Genomic DNA, 17338 nt, shown 5'->3' with positions numbered 1-17338 from the left:
AAACTACCACCAGGTGGAGCTAAAGGTCTTCCCGACAGAGGATCGAGGTCCCGCTGAGAGATGAGGCGCATTTCATCCGTGGGTAAGAACCTTTTAATGGTGAAAAAGTCTCATATCCACACCTGCCAAGACGCTGCAAAACTTGGTAGTTTCCCATATTCATTATCCGTGTAGTTATCCAAGTCATCTGGACAGGGAATAGAAGTTTGAGATTGTGATCATTGTTACGAACGAAATGCAACGCAGATGATTGATTGGTCTACTCAACATTGTAATGTGACTGTAATTAGGACAGGCTTTAAGCACGTATCCCTGTCGCCCCCTAAATGTGGAGTTTAAAATAGTGATTAAAAAAATAAATTATGATACACACTCATAATGCGAGATCAATGTTCTTTGCAATTAAGACATATCTAACCTAATTTCCTAATAGTTTGAAGCAATTTCGAAATAAAATTAAAATGATCGGATGATATATAGACATGCCCAATTCAGTTTCCAATCAAGTTTGATATGCCTGTCTGAGAGTCTTTCCATTTGTAGACTTCTCAAAGTCTTCAATAATTTCAATGTTATTTGCTTAACCGTATACGAAATGCCTGCAGTGGTAAATTATACTCTAATCAAATGTGTAGCAATAGATGGATAAACAGTGCCATACAATACATGGTCTTAAGGCCCCTGGAAGAAAACCTTACACAGGTTTACTTATAACTTGGTAATTTCCCATATTTATTATCCATGTAGTTATTCTATTCCCAAGTCATCTGTACAGGGAATATAAGTTTGAGATTGTGTCAAATGTCCATTTTATTTGGTTTACCAGTATTGAACTCAGGAAGTACATTTTTTTATTCCACTATTTTGCTGATTCTCTTAATTTGTCTTTCAGACTTTGCATCTTTAAGAATTCCGACATTCAGTAGCGGACAGAGGAGCCTTCCTGGTGAGCTGTCCTCATCTCTGCCCCTTGAAATGCCTACTAGTGACGGGATGCTGGGTGACCCTCACTCCAAATGCACCTGAGCTCACATTTCTACCCACAGATCTTTAGAGCCATGAGTGAAACCATAAAAAACGTTACACATGAATCTACCGAAGAGTCAATGTTGACCCAATAGCTTTACACTGATGTATTGCATTATAGAATGGTGCTGAATTCTATTAATGTGATAATATTTACTATATTAAAAATATTTATTGATATTGAATGTATTGGAAAGAAAGGTATAGAAATATGTCAAACAAATGAAGCAAGAAAGCCGCCTTTTCCACAAATAATTTTTATTTTGCCACTAACCGACGTCTGAACATTCTGGCTCAGGCTAATGTTACAGTGAAAACCCTGCAGGGGGATATTGGTTATTGGCAGGTTATACTCAAATAGCTTGATGTTTATGAAGTCACTTGAATAATTACAGTATTGGTCATGACCATGTTAACATAATATATCAAATCTTTTATTTTTATAAAACACTACTAGCTGCCTCTTGGGGAAAATGGGAAATGCTGAATAAACCTTTTTTATTTTGCCCCAAACAGACGTCTGAACATTCCTGGGTCAGGATAATGTTATGATGAAACCCTGAGAGTGGGATTTTTGTTATATCCATTTTAACATGTGTAATATATATAAAAAAACATGATATGAAACAATAAAAGCTCCCTCTTGGGGGAAATGTAAACAAAAAAACAGAATAAAGTCATTGTGGACTATACAAAAATTACTTCAAAATAAAATGTTACAAAATTCCTATCTATACCTGAATACAGGAGGTACCTGAGGGAACAGCTTAGTACACATGTACTAGCCCACGAAGGAGGTCCTATTCTAAACATGATAGCAACAATTACTATACACAGTCAAGACAACAGAACAACTGAGAATTGCAGGACTGACTCAATGAGTCAATCTTTTTAATTCCAATAAAACATACATTTAGTTGCCTCAGGAAAGCAGGGACATGGTCAGATGTTGTCATTTGGCCAGGAGGACCAGGAAACATTCACAGAGCTTCACTGTTTCAATTTGGTCCATTGCTTGTTTTGGTCAATCTTCATTGTTTCTTTCAATGGAGACATCTACTGCACTATAGGCTCTGCAAGTAACTATTATAGAATTAACTATATAGCTAGCCTGGGTACCAGACTAATCTGTGTCATATATTTTATTTGCTCTCGCGTATGCATCCCGTCCCGTTCAGACAGATTTCCAGCAGACCTGGCCCAGGTCATTTACATTTATTTAGCAGACACTTTTATCCAAAGCAATCACAAGCGTTTATCTAATATGGGCGGGTTTGATACGATCACTGTACAGAGGAGAACCCAAGGTTCAGCCGTTGAGGAATTATCCTAAACAATGCAGATGGCTGCCGCTGATTTGTCACACACTTCGTTGCTCTGATTGGTTGTTGGTCTATCCAATTGTGTCCAGTGTCACATGCTGGCTCTAGCATGAAACATGAAATGGGGGAGACCACGCCGTTTCACAATAATAAAGAATTTATTAAAGTAAGAAGATAATTTTACAGAGAATTAAATTGAATAAAGATAAAGAAGTGTGGTGTAAATCAGTTAAATGTAAGTAACCAAAAAGTGTCATGCAAAGTCAGTCTATGTGTAACCAAACAAAGGACAAAGAAAACCAACACGCCGGGAGGAGGGAGACCTGACTGTTGCGAATGCAGGCTTTTATCCTGCTGCCAATCAGGCACACCTGAACTGCATCACCTATTAAGGGAGAGAGAGGACAGGCAAACCAAACAGCCCGGGTGGAGTCAAAGCAAGGGTGGAGTCAACGACTCACCGGGGTCGTCACATCCCCCCCCTTAAGACAGAAGCCCACCTAAGTGGGATTCTGCACTTATGGCATTCAAATATAACAAAACCCCAAAACACATAAGCACTACCAATCCCCTCAACCAACACCAGTTACATCAACACTCATACCGGGTCAACTAGTAACCCCCCCTATACACACACACACTCTCACCACTCCTCACGCTCACCAGTCACCCAACCTCCTGACCCACAGCAATTCCGGGCCCTGGAAAAGTAATCTAAGAGGGACAGGGGCATAGAGACAGGAGAGAGAAATTTGTGAAGGTATGCACACAACCACTTATCCCACCCCATTCGGGGCGCGAGACAACGCATCCGCCATTACATTGTCCACGCCCTTAATGTGGCGAATTTGTAGATTGTAGGGTTGTAAAAACAACGCCCAACGCATCAGGCGCTGATTTGGATTCTGTAATTGGTGCAGAAAAGTCAATGGATTGTGATCCGAAAAGACAACCACAGGAACAACCCCTCCACCTACATACACATTAAAGTGCTGCAGAGCCCACACAAGGGCCAGCGCCTCTTTTTCAATCGTTGAGTAATTCAACTGATGTTGATTGAATTTTTTTGAAAAATAAGACACTGGACGATCGACTTCCTGATCATCTGTTTGTAAAAGCACTGCGCCAGCAGTTTGTTTTGGCCCATTAATAACGGCCCTTGGAAATCGAATATAAGTTCCACACTACAATGCATTTGCTTGGTGGTCTGGCGGCGTCAGGTTACCATTCATCATGCCTGAGGAAGCAAAAACAAAGGAAATGAGTACACATCAGTATACTTCAGAAAGCAGTTACAACCACAAATAATTTAATTGAATATCAAAGCAAACTAATGCCTGAAGAATCATTCCACATCCCCCCAACCCTCCATCTTGTTTCACATCGTATCACTGAAGTGAGATTCGCTTTGAAAATATGCAACCTCATGGGGCATGGCGTCCCCTCTGTTGGGAGTATAGCTCTGGACGTTTAGTGTAGAGCTCCCTTTACACCAGGCACATAACAAATAAACAACATGAAAAGCAAGAACAACTGGGGGAAAAAAATTGCGTCAACTATTTATATCTATTTACGTTTACTATGCGAATATGTGGCATCTTCTAATAAGAAGCACACCGGTGAAAAAAGCGGATGGATGGACCTCATATGGTAAGGACAAGTTTTGTGGTTTGACTCAAAATCGAAATCTCTATTTAGAAGATTAAAATATAATGGAGCTTCACTTTTGAATCCAACTTGCAAGTGTAAAATAGTGTGGCGAACGGCAGTTGGCTGATGGGGGATAATGATTAGTGGAAGTGTCTGTTGGCTTTTGGAGACGTTAGTTTTCTAGGTTGTCAGGGTTGCTTCCCTGTTCAATAATTAAAGTAGGCCAATCGTTGGTATCCAAAATGAAACGGTTGTGATTCCACAGCACACCGCCATGTTATCAAAAGCATCCTATATTCATGTACTGTCTACAAGTAAACATTGGCTTATAGCACTGACCACTGTCCATATGATACATCAACTGATTTACTATCAGTACAGAAAATAATGTAATGTAGTTTACTACTATGGATGAAACGAACGTGGATCGACGTAATATTAGTACTGCCATTTTATACAACTTGTGACCAAAAAAACCAACTTGTGACCTAAAACGGGATAATTCACAGGCTGAATCAGTCAAAAATCGATGATAGTCTTTGCAAAAAATCACATATTTCGTCTTTTTTTTTTATTAGGTGAAAAACTCTAAACGAACCATCGCGTTCAACATGACAGGATCTGCAGACTGTGGGTGAAGTACGTTACCTCTCAATAACTGACGAGTCTCACACGGTAGGTCCTTCACGTCCTCCAGACCTCTCTGCAGGTCCTGTGCTGTGGCCTCTCCTGGTATTCCGCGCTTCCACCGCTCCAACATCTTCAGTTTTTGCATGGTCGCATCTGATTCCCCTGCCTTGATGTCGTCCAGATCTGTGGTTCTCAGGTCCAAGTAGATGCCCACCCGCACCCACTCCTGTCCCAGCGTTTCGGCCACCTGCAGGAGCTGCTTACTTGTCAGAGCCTGCCCTCGGTTTTGGTCTGGAAAATTGGACACCATGGTAAATCTGATAAATACACTGGGAACATTTCCTACTATGTTTCTACTCTAAGTGCAAGCAAACTTAAAATAAACAAGAGGTTCCTCGCACTTTGTGCTTGGCACCTAATAAAGAATTGAGTGTGATATTAACATTAAAGGTATTACATGTCATTTCTGCCGCTAGGGGTTGAGTAATCAAAACAATACCAAAAACCGCCATTGCCGGTGAAAATTGATCTGATGTGTCTTGGGCGGAAATCATGTTCACAGACAAATTAATGTATTAAAGCTTATATTATTCACGTTACGTTTAGTCACCTTATGTAATTTTATTCTAATGAAATTGCCGCAAGTAACATAGCGTTAACTTGCTAACTTACCCATAGATGAGTTGTCTACTCAAACATTAGATAATGTTACGTGTGGTAGCCCAGTGGTCAAAACAATCATACAAAAAAATTACTTTGAGCATGTTGAATGTTGTTGTAACTTCATAACATTACCATACACATTACAGTGTTTCACACTGAATTCGATTTTGTGATGGTTGCTTACCGTTCAATAAACTTTGTGTTTTTGAACGGATGCTCTCCTAGCCACAGTGGCTGTGCATCCGCGCGCACCCGTTCTGCTATCGGCTAGTAAGGGCTTTCTGGATATGTCAACGGGGTAATCTGAGGTGAGTGACTCCATGCAAAAACACAAAGTTTATACTGTTTCGCCACACTATTTGAGTTAAATGAGCACGGTGGTGTCTCATAAAGAACCAACTTGTGTTTCATAGGTCTTGGAATGGTTTTCTGAATGTGTTTAGAAGCCCCAAGAGCTTGCCCCCATAGGATAGCATTATAGCTATTCCATAGCGCCGGCCAGTGCAGATCTCTGGTTACATTAAATCAATTTTCGTCTGTTTTTTTACTTCCCTCAACATGGGCTGACCCTCAGGAAAACGATAATGGGGTTAAAAATCGCAGGAGTTCTCCCTTTACATAACCTAGCTAAAATCCAAATAAACTCGAGACATTTCACGTTTCAAAAGGTTCCTAATGGATTTAAATCGTTGCTTAGAATCCCAATATGCATCCAAATGTAACAGACCTTTAGCGTGAATAAAACTACAGATTTCTCTGGTTTTGAACATTTTTGGAAACAATTTGGATAATCTAAGTACATAACATCAAAATATATAACATAGATGTAGTCGTTTTTAATGATTCCAATGCGTAAATGTTACATTTTAGGCCTTTAACATTAACAACTAGCTATGGCAAATAGTTGCTATGTGATAACGTAACATGTAAACAGTTTGTCCCTTGTGCATCAAGATAAACACAGCTCACCTTCCATAGTTTATAGTAACGCGGCTTTGCACCGATTCCATATACTTTAGTTTTTCCTCACACACTTCCTTGAGGTTGACTGCAGGGTTAGGTAACCCTAACCCTAAAGGTTAGAATATTTTCTTTGACATTACAAATTTCTATGACGTGTGTTTCATTAGTGTAGATAAACCACCATCAACAATTTAGTGTTGAGAATAATCCTATCTCCGATCACTTTCATATGTAGAAGAGCTTTTGTCCAAACGTGAAACAGTGACCTACAGTGAAGTGACAACTTTTGAATGAAATTAATTAAGGAGAAAAAGGTTAATTTCCTTTTTGTTTACTTTGGAATGTTGAGGGTCACATTGGGGTAGCCTAAACAAGTCACAGTGTCATTTCTAAATCTAACGATTGACGGCTAGCATCGCATCTGTCAAGAAACGAAAGGTTGATAATGAATGTCGTGTTTTCCAAGAAAAATGGACTGATGATTACTGCTTTGTTGAAGTAAAGGGCAGGCCAGTTTGCCTTGTGTGTGGAGAATCGCTCGCTGTAACGAAAAAGACCAACCTGGAACGTCATCACAGTACTAAACATGCTAGGCAAAGTGAATCGCAGGGGCAGTTACGCAAGGACAAAATAAACACACTTAAGCAAAGTTTGGGTCCTTTCACCGGACCAAATTTAGAAAGAGAAAACGTTGTGCACACAAGTTATGTGGTGAGCGAGTTATTTTTATAGGCCTAAAAAAAGTGCAGCCCCCCAAAGTTACAAAAATTGATACGGCCCTTGATGTCAAAAAGGTTCCCCACCCCTGACTTAGAGGAACCCTCTTATGAGCTGGTATCTTTACACTTTTCGGCTTCCATTAGTTCTATTTTTTTAATTGTAGGCTGTAAGCAAACATAAAACCAATATCATTTTGGCTATATGGGAAAATTATAATCCTTGTTTCAACTTAATACATTGATTACTGGTCAACAACAGTAGCTTTTATAAATATGAATGTTTTGGCTCGATCCAACACAACATTTAATAGTTTAATCATCTTCCATGGCTCACCTGACGGACTGCTCTTTCGTCCTTGGCTCTGCTCTCTCTCTCTCTCTTCGTACCCGTCCATCAAAGACATGCTTGCTGTGTCTTCGGTGAGACTCGTCACTGTGAAAGGGGGATAAATCAACCTCTGAAATGTCTGAAAGCACCTCCTCAATCATGGGGAGTTTAGTTGAAAGCTCAACTTATGTCTAAGGTCGGACTTTGAGAAGTCCTGACCGATGCATCACTATCGAGGTAACTCTGCCAACAGCACCTTAGAGAACTACTTTAAGGTAACTATTGCCGCTTTTCCACCGCCAGTACCTACTCGACTCGACTCGACTCGACTCGACACGCCTTATTTGCGTTTCCATTGGCAAAAAAAGTACCTGGTACCTAGTACCGGGTACTTTTTTTTAGTACTACCTCCGTCGAGGTTCCATGCCAGCGGAGTAGGTACTTTTGTGTGACGTAAACAGGCTGCTGGTAACTGATTGGCCAGCGGCTGTAAATGGGAATATTCACTCAAGTTAAGTTGTGTCCGGCGTGGTTGGAGTCCACGAACCCGCTCCCGAGGGGGACACTGATCAGCGTTTCGCCGTGTGTGTCGCTCCTTTCCCGGGGCTAGAGTTAGGCTGCGCGTCGTTATGTGTGTCGGGCGTGGTTGTGTGTGTCCGGCGTGGCTGGAGTCCACGGACCGGCGTTTCGCTGTTTCGTTTCAGTGTCGTTCCTTTCCTAGGGCTCGAGTTTCGCCTCTATCAACGTTACCGTATGACAACAATAGACGCGCAGTCATTGCGCTTTTTATTTTATTTTATTTCCCATCATAACCTTTCCCGGGAATCAGGAAATACTCTTGATCAGATTCAGATTTCCCGGGAATCGCGTCTCCCGTGATTAAAACCTAATGACGACCCGCCCATGGTGGAGAGGTTCTTTTCTACGACCCGCCCACATTGAAGAGGTACTTTTTTAGATGGAAACGCAACCAAACCGAGTTGAGTCGAGGCGAGTCGAGTCGAGTCGAGTTGGTACTGGCGGTGGAAAAGCGGCATTAGTTACCTTTCAATAACTGACGAGTCTCGACTGGTAGGTCCTCCATGTCTTTCAGACCTCTCAGCAGGTCCTGTGCTGTGGCCTTTCCTAGGTTTCGGTGCTTCCACAGCCGCAACATGTTCCGTCTCTGCATGAACTCAGCTTTCTCTTCTTTCTTGATATCATCCAGATCTTTCTTCTTCAGCCCCAGGTGAATGGCCGCCTGCTCCCACGTCTGTCCCAACGTTTGTGCAACATTCCGGAGCTGCTGATCAGACAGTTCCTGCCCTGCGGAGCCGGTTTTATTGTTTACGGCTGGAAAAAAGACAATGAAAATCCACACACAGGCAGGTCAAGTTCCACCTTCTGACGATGTACCACGCAACAAAAATGTAGATTTAGATTTACCACTTTAGAAATTGGTGTGAGGTATAAGGCTATAAAAGGTATCCTGTCCCACTAGCATCAACACCAATGAGCCAAGGAACACAGCAGCACTCAGTAAAACACTCACCTCTTGTTTGTTTCTTTGGCTTTACTACCGTCTTGTCATCCCCAAGTCCTAGGATATGAAAAAGGATCGTCAGTCTTTCGGTGAAAACCGTGCACAAAATCCTTCCAAGTGGGAAGTTGCATTCGATAAATGATTCGATAACTGGATTCCAGTGGATAAAAGGACAAGAAGATTCTTTAAAAAGTTTCTTTAAAAAGTACATTCAACGACTCACCCACAACAGCCGTAGGAGAAGAGATCAGACCCAGGGTTGAGCATAAGTGTTCCCTCTTCTTCATACTATCAATCATTATCTGACTTGCTCTCTCCCCTTTCCCCATCACCATGTCAATCAGACATGCTTTGATCGTCTGGTTCTCCATCACAGACTTCTTGTCCTCAGTACTGAACACTTTCTGCTGCAAAAGGTCACCCAGGAGACCTCTGATAACTGGGATTTTAACAGTTTTCACAAATTCTAAACGGATCTTTCGAAGCTCCCCTTGAAGATAAATCAAAAGGCAATATAAAAATGGCCGCGTGCGAACACAATAGTTGAGGCAGGGTGTTCAACACATAGTTCTGAAATGTTGATGTCAGAATTTAGGAGCCATTGATTAAACTCTTCTTGACCTCTGTAAATATTAAACCGTTTGTCGCACGGCCTTGTCCCCCACAACATGTCTCATCAATAAGAGTGTGTTTGATAGACTTATGGTTCCTTCTATTTGTCCACCCGACTCGATCTGCGAGTCGGATTTCCGAGTTACGAACCGGAAGTTGCAAATAGCACGCCCCCGAGGTCGTAAAAACGACTCGTCAACTCGTCTGAACTCAGAGGACCTCGAGTTCAGTAACAAAGATGGCTACCCCGAGCATCACATAAACATTGTGGTTTTCTACTATTTTAAGCACTTGTGTTTTTGTTGTAACCAAATGAAGAAGTCGAACACATAGCACTGTATACTGTTACCTATAGGCATGTCGTTACAGTCTTATGTGTTAAATACCGCCTATTTTGTAGCTTGTGCCGCTGAAATTGGCTAGAGACGCTCCATGTTGCTATGACAACAATGCCGATTCTTGAGCAGAAAGCAGAGCTCCGACTCGTCTTGTTGTGTGCCAAATAGAACGAAAAACCCGGGGTCACTCGTTTTACGAGACTGATGTGACGTCACACCCGAGCTGCAAGTCGCGATTACGAGAGAAATAGAAGGCACCATTAGTATCTCAAAATGCTATATTAGGTAAACTTTCCATAAAAACAAGTAGTTTCTCGTCATTGTGTTATATAAGTGATGCAAATAGTCACTAGTCAAATAGTCTGTGGTTCTAATAATGATTGCGTGTGCGTCCTTTTCCCTCTCTGCTCGGATTAGAATGTGTTGTGTGATGTAGGGATGCTAAGTCACTGTTCATGGTTCTAGTAATGAGTGCGCGGCTGTAGGCCTGGGCCCTATGGGGAGCGGATGCTAGGGCCTGCTCGATTATGGAAAAAATCATAATCACGATTATTTTGGTCAATATTGAAATCTCGATTATTCAAACGATTATTTTTGAGTTTGAAAACATGATGCATTTATTCAGAATTTCTCTCCAAAAAAAACACTTTGTAAATGAGAACTTTGCCCAGTGCGACTAAGCTCTGCCACTGAGTAGGAGGCATGTTGTGGGGCAGAGAGGAGGACAGCTCACCAGGACGGCTCCCCCGTCCGCTACTGCGTGACGACTTCTTCTTAACAGGTTTAGTTTGAAGTCCTGAAAGACAAATCAAGAGTAATGGCAAACATAAATGTCTTGTTTTTTTTTACTCTCTACATCTCTACGAAAGTTCCTCTACAACTTAACATCTGACGTCCACAGATAGCTGCTGATAATTGTGCCTCAAAGTCTGTTCAAATCGCTGCAACTCAATAAGCAAAATTCCCAAAAGTGGCATAAACTTCTGTTGTTTTCACCTCATCTGGCTAACTAGTTTTGACAGATAAGCTATATCTAAGGTGGAAAAGATGGAGAGGTTTACCACTGAGTGTACAAGGGGGGTGGGGGCATCTCAACAGCCAGGACATGGTTAAACCATACACCCCAGACCGTCCAGTACGCTCTATGACTTCCAAACGACTTGCCACTCCCTCACTATGAGAGGCCGTTAGCCATCCCGGCTAGTGGCAGAACCATTGTATCTCCTCATCATCCTTCAGTTGTGTTCGGTGGGGGTTCCACCCTGATCAAATATATCAGAAGGCAAGATTGGACTGAGTGGAAAAGGGAAAGTCATAAGAACAGTAGGAGCGTAGGATTCGGTTTGGGAGTTTGTGTTCAATACACAACAGGTGTGCAGCCTCCACCAGCCTCCAGAATCGAATCATTCTAACTCAGTCCGGATGAGGCTGCTTAAACCAGCCATACTCCAAAAGGGCCTTATAGGTCAATTTAAAAGGGTGAGCTTTGAGCAGGGTTCTGAATATACACACACACACACACACACACACACACACACACACACACACACACACACACACACATATATATATATATATATATATATATATATATATATATATATATATATATATATATACACACACATAGAAAAATTAAATTACTTCGTCTTTCTTTCATGCACTCATTTTACAGTAATTTGTGTATGCACACCTGATGCAGACCAACAGGTTCATAATATCGTCACAAAAAGTTATTATTATTAAATAAAATTATTATCGTCACAAAAAGTGACGTCCTCCATCCTTTCCATCCTGACAACCCGTAGCAGTATTTCGTATTTCGTAAACCTATTGCTTCCGTCCAAAGACGATACATTGAAAAGCTAGGTCTACCAGAAATGGGTGCCAACTGAGTCTTATTTATAAAGCCCACACAAGCAGCAACATGTTAATATATTTAAAAAAAAAAAAACCCTGTATAGCGTTATGGAACCGTGTGAAAGTGAGTTAATTCATTCGATCACAGACAGTGAAGGATGGAATACAGGAGTGAACCGAATTTACAGTGAAAGGACAGTGAATCTGATCCGGTCCAGATTTAGTAATGTTCCGCTACAATAGCACAGTATAGACCGACCACTACAGTATAGGCCTACATTACCTCTAAAACCAATGTGAATTTCAATAGTGCACACCAAAATCAAATCGAGTTCATGACAGCTTACCTTCCATAGTTTGGGGTCAGCATGGGCTATGTGGCTTAAGATACAATATCCAACATTAATCTACTTTCTACTTTCTGTCCACACACTACTTCCTAGTAATCCTGATAACTACCGTAAAACTTCTAATAATACAAATGAATGCAATGCAAATGAATGAAGTATGAGAGTCTGGTACGACCGAGCTAATTTAAAAGCACTACACTACCCACAATCCTAAAGTGTGACGCGACGTCTTGGATTGGTGGAGCTCGCTGTAACGATGGAAACGTTTACCGCCGGGCGCGAAAGTCAAGCTGTCGTTTATTACCGCTGCGGCTGAACTCGGTCGTTTACCACAGAGCGACCATGACGTCCCTTTTTGACATAACGCGTTTTTTTAAGTTTAGTTTTTTTTTTTTGATGAGAACAGAGTGTCCAAATGGGTGAAAACCAGTACAAGTCCGGCCATGTACTGGTCTGTAGTGTTTGTGAGGGGCAGCTTGAAAGAGAAGACATACGTCTAGTAGTGGTGAGTTTTATGGGGTCAGAACAGTCTCATTAATAATGAATGCACAGAGAAGGATTCACAGATGTATTTTGTGATTTATATATAAATTACTCTCTTCTCACAAATACATTTCAATGCACACACAAATGGATATCGGCATGTATAAATGTAAAATAAATCCATAAACAAAAATAAGTTTCACAAACACATTTCTGATCCACACACAAATGTGTCTAGTTTAAAATAAATGTAATATAAATCCATAAATATATAAATAAATAAAAAATTGCAATTTTCATCAAAAATGTATTTGGATGTTGTTACATTTATATACAAACTGTTAAACTTGAATTTACAAGACGCTTTTCATTTGTGAACTTGTTTGCATTTGTGTGTGAACTGGTCTGTATTTATATGTGGATTTTTGAGACTCCCCTGACACGGCTGGATTCACAAATGCATTTTTTTCACCAAGGAACTTTCTGTAGCCAATCAGATGCCTGCCTCGTTTTCAGCCAGCACGCCTATTCGCGCGAATAGGCGAAATGGGACAAAGTGCGGTGTGAACACACAGTCATACTTACGTGTTTAATTTGCGTGTGTTTAGACAGATGGGCGCGCACACACACGCGCACCAAGCATCACCCGCATTCATTCATTCTATTAAATACTCACTCGCGGTAAAACTATGTTTTCTCACGATCAAATACTCATCAATCCTAAAAGTAATGGGCTTGTACACGATGTCTGGGTCAAGAACATATGTGTTTGCTGTACGGTGTTTGCAGATGCATTGATTTAAAAGTACAACTTACCGCTGTATCAGCTGTTCTTTCCCAAATCATTTAACCAATCATTTACCCTAAAACTAGATTTTGTTTTGGAAGCCTGGAATATACTTTGCTCGAATGTATTATTGTTATTATTATTTTAACGCATGGCATAGCCTACTATACTTCATTCATGTTCATTCATGCAGCCCTATGGAAAAAAAAATTTCCACAATCCACACGCTATTTCTATGCAGTTTCACACGTATGCATAATCTTTGACATCATAATATTTAACATTCAAGTGTAGTGGTGCCTGGTTGCTGCGGGGGAAAATCAGCTTTGCGCCGGGTGCAAACTAGCAACGACACATGCGTCGGTGTAGAAAGTCAATTGCGCCGGGCGCAAGATAGGGCCCTTCTTCTGTTTGGCGCACATGGCTAATTTGCATACGCGCACGGGACTGTCGGAATGGGAACACGTCGGACTGGCAGCATTACGGGGGCGCGATTACGGGCTGGCGGAGTTACATTTCAAAATCGCGTTCAAGTAAAAATAAATAAATAAGAAAAGCGGAATCAATTTGTGGCGCTCGTTGTTCAATCTGTGGCGCAGCGCCACACATTGGCCTATGTGTGGGAAACACTGACAGGCATTCCCAGCAATACAATTTGCAGTGCTCCTCGGAGGCTGTGAGCCAAGGGTACCGCTCGTAGTTATGCTGACTTGAAAGTGGCGGACAAACCCTTTTCCCGGTTGGGACAGACTTGCTAGCTTCGTGGTCGGCCGACCGTTTTTCACAATGTCCAGCTTTTCTTGAAAAGTCCGTCTTGAAAATGGTTTTGTGAGTACATCTGCGACCAAATCAACTTCTTCTCCTCCGTCAGCCATTGTGGGTTGTTAAAACAGCTATATTAAATCTACTCGCAAAATATTTTACTTTGTGCCGGTGGCTATAGATGCTTTGCTGGCTCTGACTAGTACCTGTCTCTGACCATCCAATCAAAGGACGTGAAAATGCTGTCGTCACTGGACGCCTGCTAGATGGCCTCGGTGTTGCCAACTCGAAATCTGATTGGTTAAAGCAATAGCGTCATTGCCACTTACTTTATATCCTTTTATAGTGTCTCTGCTTTAAGCTACAGACGCCAGCACTATCGATTCTGAAGGCGTCAAGGCAGATTTCTTTGACCCTGGCAACACATGATGGCTGAAATGTGATTGGATAAAAGCTCTAACATAAACATACACCAGTGGAAGCAGCGCAACCAAGAGAAAGGCTATGAAATGAAGAGAATAGACTATTGGAAATAATTTAATACATATTCATGGCAAAAAATATATTAAAACATAAGTCAGTGATTCTGATAGTGTTTAGGCCAGCAGAGAAGGCCTTGCTGGCCCTGACAGCCCACCACTGAAAAATTATCATATAATATAATTATGATGCAGACCAACAGGTTCATAATAAGAGCACCTTATTATCGTCACAAAAAGTAACGTCCTCCATCCTTTCCATCCTGACAACCCGTAGCAGTATTTCGTATTTCGTAAACCTATTGCTTCCGTCCAAAGACGATACATTGAAAAGCTAGGTCTACCAGAAATGGGTGCCAACTGAGTCTTATTAATAAAGCCCACACAAGCAGCAACATGTTAATATAAAAAAAAACCTGTATAGCGTTATGGAACCGTGGGAAAGTGAGTTAATTAATTCGATCACAGACAGTGAAGGATGGAATACAGGAGTGAACCGAATTTACAGTGAAAGGACAGTGAATCTGATCCGGTCCAGATTTAGTAATGTTCCGCTACAATAGCACAGTATAGACCGACCACTACAGTATACATTACCTCTAAAACCAATGTGAATTTCAATAGTGCATATCAAAATCAAATCGAGTTCATGACAGCTTACCTTCCATAGTTTGGGGTCAGCATGGGCTACGTGGCTTAAGATACAATATCCAACATTAATCTACTTTCTACTTTCTGTTCACACACTACTACTACCTTTATTTTCCCAGGTTTGTTATTGGTTTCGATTCTTGTCTTTAATTACCATGACGTGTATGCACACCTGACAATGTAAATGATTGAAACACAGGGCGTCCGCAGGTTACAAGTCCAGAACAAGCACATCAAGAGAAATCTACCGTTTGTGATAGTGCCAAAAGGGAAGGACTCCCTACTGGGAGATCAAGCTTGTGAGGAAATGGAACTTGTTAAGCGTGTTCTAAACATTGCCAGAGACAGAGAGAAAAGTACCGCAGTCACCGCAGCTGAAAAATACAAGAGTCACCACATCACAAGCAGACAAGACAGTTGAGAAGCGCAGTATCCCAACATTTTTGATGGCATAGGGGTGCTGCCGTTCACATACAGCATTAAACTAAAGGATAATGCTAGACCTGTGGTGAACTGGACAGAATGGTGTCATTAAATGTCATTCAACCCACCAAGGGAGCCACGGAGTGGGTCAACTCAATGGTCTGCGTAAGAAAGCCTAATGGTGCTCTTAGAATATGCATGGACCCAAAAGACCTCAATGAAAACATCCTCAGAGAACAATATCAAATTCCCAAGAGGGAAGAGATCCTGAGTGAGATGGCTGGGGCAACAGAGAATGGTGAGGATCCTTATTTGGCTCTGCTGGCTTATAGAGCAGCACCTCTGGCGTGCGGGAAGTCTCTGAACTGCTCATGGGCAGACGACTACAGACACAGATCCCAACAGTGAAGAAACAAGTCTCCGCACCTGTGCTGGAGGCAATGAAAAAACGACAGGAAAAACAAGATAGAAACAAGATACTTTGATCGCACAGCAAAAACAATGCAACCTCTGCAGGCGGGCGACAGAGTCAGAGTTTTCAACGCAGAACGACAGGACTGGCAGCGCGCTGGAACAGTGCTAAATGAAGTGGCTCCGAGGTCCTACGCAGTCCAGACGGACACCGGGGTTGTGGTCAGACGAAACAGGTTGCAGCTACTCAAAACGCAGGCCAGCAATGCAGTTCCTTCAATAGAGGAGCACAGGGACAAACATGCACAGCAGGGAACGGTAACAGACAATCAGCCAGGGGTTTTAGAGGAGAATGCACCTGTCATGACGGAGCCAGAGGCAGCTCCAGAATAATAATAATAATAATAATAATTAATTGAATTTATATAGTGCCTTTCTAGACACTCAAGACACCCAAAGCGCTTTAAAGTGAAGGGGGGACCTCACTAACCACCACCGATGTGTAGCACCCACCCGCTCCAGAGAGACGGTCAGAGCGCATTAGAAAAGCCCCTGACAGACTTGATCTATAGCAGAAGGCTGTAAGCTCATTATTACACAGTTGAGCTATAAGTTTATTAAAAAAAAAAGAAGGAAATAATCAGTTAAAAGTGTTAACATCAGGTAATGTGTTGAGCCTTAGTTAATACCAGGTAATGTGTAGCCTTATTGTTGAGTCATGTTCTCATGCTCAGGTTAGGCTAAAGTAATCGTGACACAGGCATGTCTGTTTGTTATGAGGCGGTGGTAAAGACCGTCCTCCTACGGTGTGCTAAGTACTGGCAACCTCTGGCACCAAATTATTATTTATTTACTTTTATGTTTAAAGAGTGCACAGTGAATGTTTTTGTTTACTGAATAAGGGAGATGTAAGGATATCCTGCGAGACACTATTATGTTCCCAAGAGGCCACCGTAGCTGGAGACTGTAACGTAACGAAATGTTTAATAAAGTTAGTTGAATACTTATCAGCTAAGGTGTCAGTCGCATATCTTTACAGGTAGCCTACTTGTCCCCAGCGTAATAGACGCCTATGGTTACGACGTTCTATTGGAAAAATAAAGGTGGGAAAAAGTAGAATAGTTTGAAAAGTTGACTGAATAGAAAAAAGCTGAGAGAGATAGCCATCACGTCGTTACAAAGCGGAACGTTTTCATATTCGAATGGTTTCTGTAGCTGAAAGTATGGCGAAGGAGAAGAAGACCGAAGTATTGACAGAATAAAGATAATAAAGATTTCGATATCTAGAGTGTGAATGCTCCAGCATTCTCACACTAATAGCGCACCCATTCGGAGCCCCCATGCCAGCAGGCATCCAGC

At 41.7% G+C, this 17338-nt stretch overlaps 1 protein-coding gene across 4 annotated transcripts; it reads right to left on the bottom strand.

Moving 5' to 3' along the window:
• Positions 1-1288: 1288 nt before the first annotated feature.
• Positions 1289-12075, bottom strand: LOC311341779 (uncharacterized protein). Of its 4 annotated transcripts, XM_084466584.1 has the most exons (7): positions 11981-12075; positions 10507-10569; positions 8833-8880; positions 8346-8633; positions 7308-7406; positions 4647-4919; positions 1289-3585 (listed from the first exon to the last, which is right to left on the bottom strand). In XM_084466584.1, the coding sequence occupies exons 1-7, from the start codon at positions 11985-11987 to the stop codon at positions 3533-3535; spliced, it is 831 nt and encodes a 276-aa protein (XP_084322710.1). In that variant the 5' UTR covers positions 11988-12075; the 3' UTR covers positions 1289-3532. The 4 variants fall into 4 exon arrangements, with proteins under 4 accessions (XP_084322710.1, XP_084322711.1, XP_084322709.1 ...); XM_084466585.1 differs by lacking the exon at positions 8833-8880 and having other exon boundaries at positions 8346-8606; XM_084466583.1 differs by lacking the exons at positions 10507-10569; positions 11981-12075 and adding an exon at positions 9047-10391.
• Between the last annotated feature and the right edge of the window lie 5263 nt (positions 12076-17338).

This window comes from Micromesistius poutassou (assembly GCF_964030765.1).
Source record: "Micromesistius poutassou genome assembly, chromosome: 4".
Classification (NCBI taxonomy): domain Eukaryota; kingdom Metazoa; phylum Chordata; class Actinopteri; order Gadiformes; family Gadidae; genus Micromesistius; species Micromesistius poutassou.
Note: the sequence above shows the minus strand (reverse complement) of the source record. Positions and strands in the feature narration are given on the sequence as shown.